Source organism: Manduca sexta, chromosome 18 (genome assembly GCF_014839805.1).
Source record: "Manduca sexta isolate Smith_Timp_Sample1 chromosome 18, JHU_Msex_v1.0, whole genome shotgun sequence".
In the NCBI taxonomy this organism is placed as follows: Eukaryota; Metazoa; Arthropoda; class Insecta; order Lepidoptera; family Sphingidae; genus Manduca; species Manduca sexta.
In genome coordinates, this window is record NC_051132.1 from 2,455,148 (window position 1) to 2,462,518 (window position 7,371).

A 7,371-nucleotide genomic window follows, 5' to 3' on the forward strand; every position below is an offset into this window, starting at 1 on the left:
TTATCTAGAAAAAGAAAGATTGAAAAAAATATTGTCGCAGTATTGGAACACATAATTCCAAGCTAAATTATAAACATAAGTGTTTAAAAAAAACATAAAAAAGAAACACACCGTCCAATTCAGCATAAGCTGTGTCATGATGTAAGTCATATATATTTATCTATATACAGAGTATAAAATCATCTTTCTGACGCACCAACTTACCTGTCGGCAAAACCTAGGCCAAGAGATGGAGAATCTGTAGAAGTCAACGCCCAATTCCGCAGCATCTCAACGTCCCGTTTGTAAAGATGGTAGGAGTCGGACGCCACATCCCCGTTGGTACCATCCGCCACCACCTCGGGGTGGTTGTGCAGGTAGCGGTCCCATATGCTTTCCGATTTACCTGCGACATGATTCATTACAAATGACATGGTACTCAATATAACAACCAAATACAAAATGGCTAGGATAACGGTCATATATTGGACATTTTTTTTAAATGTGCCCGCAGTGCGGGAGAGGTCCATGGGATCTTCACAAATGACATTTATAATATTAGTAAGAAGAAAGAAAGAAACATTTATTCGCGCAAATTAAGTATTAATACGTTAACGGAGTATTTATCAAAATCAATGAAACAATGTCCACATTAGAGAGCGTTCAAGTATTACCTGAAGCAATTTTTGAAGTTATAAAGTTTGTCATGCAAATGCAGCCGTGAGTAACATATTCATAAAATTTACGCTATACGGTATGACATCATAATATTATAAAAACGCGTCGCGAATAACAAAAAGTAAACGATTGTGGTGGGGAAAACGGAGGTTTTTCCGCAATGCGTTCTAGTTCTTACCTTAATCATTAATTCTAGGCGTCGTCGGGTACGTATACCTAGTAAAATAATCACTACATAGTATAAAACAAAGTCGCTTTCTCTGTTCCTACCTTTGTATGCTTAAATCTTTAAAACTACGCAACGGATTTTGATGCGGTTTTTTTTAATAGATAGAGTGATTCAAGAGGAAGGTTTATATGCATAATAACATCCATTAAATAGTGGAGAAATATTGCACCCGTGCGAAGCCGGGGCGGGTCGCTAGTAAGTTATAAAAAAAGTATTTTAACATGAATCCTAAACTTAGTAAACTAACCTATCAATTTTAATTGCGCTTTTTCACTTACACTGTACTGTACTATTATAGACAATATTTCTTTTAAATAAACATTCTTACCATCTTCATTCCAAGCTCCTTCCACTTGGTAAGCAGACGAAGCGACCCCAAACATGAAGTTTTCTGGGAATTTGCGCACTTTGTAATCGCGCCATCCTTGTGATATCGATAGAAAACTAAAAAGTTGAAAAAAGGAATTTACGCATCTCATTCAGGAATTGAACAACCCCCCTCCCTCCCCCCAATTTTACTCTAGATTCCCCAAAACAAGTTAGATATATGTGGTCGGTTACTAAAACTAAGTCAAAATACATTTGTAAAATTCTTGCGCCTAGCAGTAGCCGATTTCTCGATAGGCCCCTATAGCAACTTAGGGGTGGCAACCGCATAAGGGGCGATTTTAAAGTAGTGCTTGCACAAACTATATAGCCTAAACTTGAGGAAGATCTAAATCTGACACATATTAAAAAGCGTACCCTGGTTCCACTGCCTACCTCCTCGGAGAAGGGCGTGAATATGTGCTGTAACAACAACCCACAAATTGCAAATTACAAGAGCACACAAAGATAATAAATCAAGGTTGTGATCAAAGACGTAGATAAATTGTAAATATCAAAGAGGTCAAGATGACTTCTAATTTAATTAATTGAAACAAACAACAAAATATAACATGGATTACGTATTAGGGTTACAATGTGCTATTGATTCCACAGTGAAAGCTAAACACATTTTATTATATTACAATTTTAGCTTATGGGGCATTCGTGAAGCGGGCACGAAAAAACTCGATGTCTCAGATTTTCGTAATATTTGATTATGTTATACCTGTATATGTCCTCGATCAGATACAAAATATTATTAAAGTATAAAGCCTGGTTAGCGAGTAAAAGGACTTTGAAGTTTTGACTGGCCGGCTGGTATACGCCACTTCGAATTAATTATCAGGTTTTTAGATGTTACAATAAAATAAATAAAGCAATGAAATAAATACTTCATTTAATGAGCTTTTAAATTGTATTTTTAGAAATTGAAAAATGATTTTTTTTCTTCGAAAAAAATGTGTTTGAAAGTTTCAAACTTGAATTTCACAAAGTTGGCATATTTATATATTTTTTATTTTTTTCTAAAATAGCTACTATTGTATAGATAAGCCCTGCGAAGTTTCATAATAGGCTGAGAAGTAGTTTAGAGCTAGACCGATTACAGTGCCGAAGCGCGGCGGTCGCCAGAAAGAGCGAAGTAGTAAAAACTTTCAATTAAACTAAATACTTTCGATCAGACTATTTTATCATGTTTTGCATCGCTCTAACGATTCAATTACCTCTGATTATAATATTAAAAAACATAATTTATATTACTGACGGTGCACAACAACATTTGAAACTTGGCAAGGACAATCTATATACAATATTGGCTATTTTAGTAGAAAAATTATTATATAAATATGCCAACTTTGTGAAATACAAGTTAGAAACATTAAAATATATATGAATAATAATAATAAATAGTAGTAGTAATAATAAATATGAGTTTGTGGCATTGATGTTCTAGCCTATATGTATAAGCGGTCGGGTATCGTGATGGCTTTGTTTGATGCGTTATGTAAACTAGCTTGTGTCGCCAGGCGTTTTAGGTTACCACCGAGACCGTCAAATTGCCCTTCTGCCATGTGAAGTGGCACGAAAATGAAATTCTGCATCTTAACCACAATCCTGTTTGAAATATAACAAGTTAATACACTTAAATCTTTTTAAAATGTTGTTGTGCACCGTCAGTAATATAAATATATTTTTTTATATTATAATCAGATATAATTGAATCGTTAGAGCGATGCAAAACATGATAAAATACTCTGATCGAAAGTATTTAGTTTAATTGAAAGTTTTTACTACTTCGCTCTTTCTGGCGACCGCCGCGCTTCGGCACTGTAATCGGTCTAGCTCCGAAACTACTTCTCAGCCCATTATGAAACTTCGCAGGATTATCTATACAATAGTAGCTATTTTTAGAAAAAAACATAAATATGCCAACTTTGTGAAATTCAAGTTTGAAACTTTCAAACAAATTTTTTTCAAAGAAAAAAAAAAATTTTTCAATTTCCAAAAATACAATAATAAAGCTCATTAAATGAAGTATTTATTTCATTGCTTTATTTATTTTATTGTAACACTTAAAAACTTGATAGTTGGATTCGAAGTGGCGTATACCAGCCGGCCAGTCAAAACTTCAAAGTCCTTTTACTCGCTAACCAGGCTTTATACTTTAATAATATTTTGTATCTGGAGCGAGGACATATACAGGTATAACATAATCAAATATTACGAAAATCTGAGACATCGAGTTTTTTTTCGTGCCCGCTTCACGTGGAATGCCCCTTATATTAATAATAGCAACCTTGTATTATACACCATTCCGTTGCATGAGCCTCTTTTAGGCCTTAGTCATCCATACTGGCCTAGGGAGTTGGCACAGTTCACTCACTTTCAAAATTCTTAGATACTCTTAGATATAAGTGCCCACCCTAACATATAGACATACAGATTGGCTGTTTTGTCTAGACTGGTTTGAAGCTAGTTACACCTACTCTCTGTATTTGCCTTTCCCTGCTAGCCCCTGTCACAATGTCACACATCATTTTATTTCTTCTTTCCTGCCAGCCCGAGCTGGCTTCTTTGTTTATTATATTTTTAATTTATTTTATTTTCAATATAAACTGTCATTGTTTATATAAGCCAATTTAATTAAGTAGTAACTCAATATTCTCATTTACCTTGACTTATCATAAGTGCAACTCTGTTCGCCTATGTGATGAATAAAGCATTTTATTTTATTTTATTTATTTTATAATGGTGTCGTCGCCACTCATGAAAAACTTCAAAGCCAGCTGTGACTGAGCGACCAAACTGTACTTAAGTACTTGTATACTTTAATATTCCTCAAGAAACATGTTTCCGACAAATCCAAAAAAATTAAATCTTTTAAAATTTATTTATGCCGTTCAAATAATTCCCTCATCTTTATCACTATTGTAATTATTAACAACCATCCATATAAATTTGATTTTTATTCATGACTATAAAATTTATATCAATGACTCATCATTTCTGGTACACACATTTTGATGTTTAATTTATCTTAAGTTTTGTTTGTATATAATTTAAATTATTTCTGTCATGATCATTCAACTTTGTTAAAAAACTGGATGTGCTTTTATAGGTCAAGGCTGAGGAATTTGTGAATTGGTGTGAAGAGAGATGACAGGCCACTGGATAATGCAGGTAGGTGGGTAGGCAGAGTCCTCACTTATAGCTACATATGTGCAAGTGCTGTTAACATCAGTCTTGAAGATAATTGTAGGAGCTATATGAACCCCTAAATATCCAAAGAGAATTTAATTATGTATGGTAACATATCTGATGAGGTTTAACAGCTACAAGTTCTTAAAAGATATTTTCTTAATATTTATTTATTATAGAAAAAAAATTTAGTACCTCTTCCTTTTTTTTTGTTTTTTTATTATTTAACAAAAGGCATAACACAGAACACAATCATTATAATGTATACTTAAACACTAAATTACATTAAAACTAGATTGTATTCCTTAAACCTATGCCCTAATTGAAATTATATTATGGAAACAACTCTACAAAAAACAAGTAACAATATAAACATCTGCTAATACTTAATTGAGTTATATGTACAAAAATTGTGTGGAAACTAAATTGTACATCTAACTAAATTGTAAAATGTACTTTTCTTGGACATCGGTTAAAAATAAAACTCATTTGAGTATGAGATGAGCAATATTATTTCTGCAACCAGCTTAAACTGTTGTTAATAACAGTTAACTAATTTATGTAGATTATTACAACACAAACTAGATATGAATGAAACAGATTTTTTTTTTATCGTTATTATCACCTGATCTGTATTATTATCGAAAATGTTCAACTAGTTGCGAATCGCTTGAAGTTTTTATCTAAACAAGGAAGATTATTTGGAAAAAAATACTGCTTTCTAATATTAGCTGTATTCAAACATTTTGAAACATATTTTTTTCCAACAATTTTATATGTCAATATTTTCAGAAATTTATGACTAGCTGTTTAAATAAAAAATATGACTTGGCTATGTTATTGTAGTTGCTCGAATCCTAATTCGATCGACTACAATAACCTATATCTCACACAAATATTTATCAATTGTATCTATAAGCTACATTACTAAATAAATTATAAATGTAAACACATGTGTAAACACAATATTATTTTGAATGCACCTTCAACATACCTCAAAATGCAAGTAAGAAATATTTTCATTTTATTGCACCCAAATAAACAAAATGTTCACACACTCGCTCACGTTAGCTACCGACCGCGCGTTATCACTTAATAACCATATCATTCAATGAATGTAATCCTTTTATCTACTAATTATTTCATGAGGAATAAATTTTGTGACATCATGAAAATACGTTCTAAGGTTTTCGCGCGATAATTTTGAATTTTCTGCTCCATGTTTTCTAGTTTATTTGTCTCTGGTTTGAACATGAAATGTCATTTGTAAGTATTGGGGCCATTAATCTTTTGAGCCGTATTGGAAAGTACCCAAAAAAATGTAATCATTATTATCATCGTTTTAGTACTACAATCAGACATCTAGGGAATATTATAATATACTATTATATTATAATACTGGACATTTTGTACGCAACAGGATGACAAGTGCAGTGTAAAGCCACACAGTGTAATATATGAAATATAATTTTCTAGGTGGTGTTTCATTATTTTGTAGGTATGTATGTCTTATCAATTTGAAGTATAAAAAAGATACTTACCATAAATATACTTAGTAAGTTCAAGGTTGTGCGTAGGTTAATTAAGTTTAGTAGGTAAGTATTTTTTAACATTTTTGAAATAACATCTTACGCATTTTTTTGTTTATGTATCTATTGCCTAAAAACGGTTCTTGTTTAGATAAAAAGAATATAATATTTCGGAGCGTAGGTGCAAATAAAACCTATACTGTATAAACATATTACCTATGCTTCTATACTTTTATATAAAGCTGAAGAGTTAGTTTGTTTGAACGCGCTAATCTTAGGAATAACTGGTTCGAACTGAAAAATTCTTTTAGTGTTAAATAGCCCATTTATCTAGGAAGGCTATGATTAATAGAAGCTGAGCATTCATGACAAATGTTGCAAAAACGGGGAAAATTTATTCCGTTTGACAACTTCCGTTGCGTGCGCTGCGTAAACGGTTAAAGTTACGCAAACATGTAACATGTCAGGCATGTTCTTCTGAATAAGTTCTAAAAAACATATTATGAAACATAGTCACCCGTCGTATTTGAATGGTTGTCTGAACGCGATATACTCAAAAACTAAGTACCTACACATCGGATTTCGATCAAATTTGGTATGAAGATAGTTTGGGACCCTGAAAAGGACAGGGGCTATTTTCTATCCCGGGAAAATATATCGTGAGACTTACATTCCGGAAAACTCATTCACGCGGGCGAAGACCAGTACTGTATATTATTATGGTAGATATATAATCCAGTATAAAAATAATATATATTCTTTTATCTTTGACGAATTGATTATTTGGAACATATTTTGACGGTAAATAGTACTCAAGATGAAAACAAATAAACTTATGAAGTACTTGTTTGTTTTGTATTCGATAGCACTTGATGGATATTGTGGTACTTACATAATTTACACGTCATATCATCATTCGAATAATATCGCACCGATCTGCAAGATCCTTACCGGTACTTATAGATAAAAATTGAGTTTATCAAAACAATATAAGAAAAAATCATAAATAACTAACTGCATGCACTATCCGGATCCAAAAACTAAACAAATCGATACATTCAAAATGATAGGACCCTTTTTAAGACTTATAAATCCAAGCGAGTTTTTGCGGCAAGCTTCTTGTCGCGAGTCTCTTGTTAATGTAGGCAAGGATTGTGTTCAAACGGGGCAAGTTTATGTTCTTTCAAGAGTCATACGTCCGAGGCGAGATAGTTACTCCATTTGACTGAGGCTTAGGACAGTTGACAGTATATTGATATAGGAAGGCCTTGAATTAAGTACTACGCAGAGACAACTAAGTAGTTGTCATAAAATTGTAGCTATCTATACTCCATCGGTTTAGGTAATTAACTAAATCGTAAAAAGGTATTTTGCCTTACCATATTTCTTTAC

At 32.5% G+C, this 7,371-nt stretch overlaps 1 protein-coding gene across 1 annotated transcript; it reads right to left on the bottom strand.

Annotated features, from left to right (window-relative positions):
* On the bottom strand, positions 1-5,662 carry LOC119189638 (myrosinase 1-like). Its single transcript, XM_037439903.1, has 4 exons — positions 5,445-5,662; positions 1,215-1,330; positions 205-385; positions 1-4 (listed from the first exon to the last, which is right to left on the bottom strand). The coding sequence occupies exons 1-4, from the start codon at positions 5,471-5,473 to the stop codon at positions 1-3; spliced, it is 330 nt and encodes a 109-aa protein (XP_037295800.1). The 5' UTR covers positions 5,474-5,662.
* Between the last annotated feature and the right edge of the window lie 1,709 nt (positions 5,663-7,371).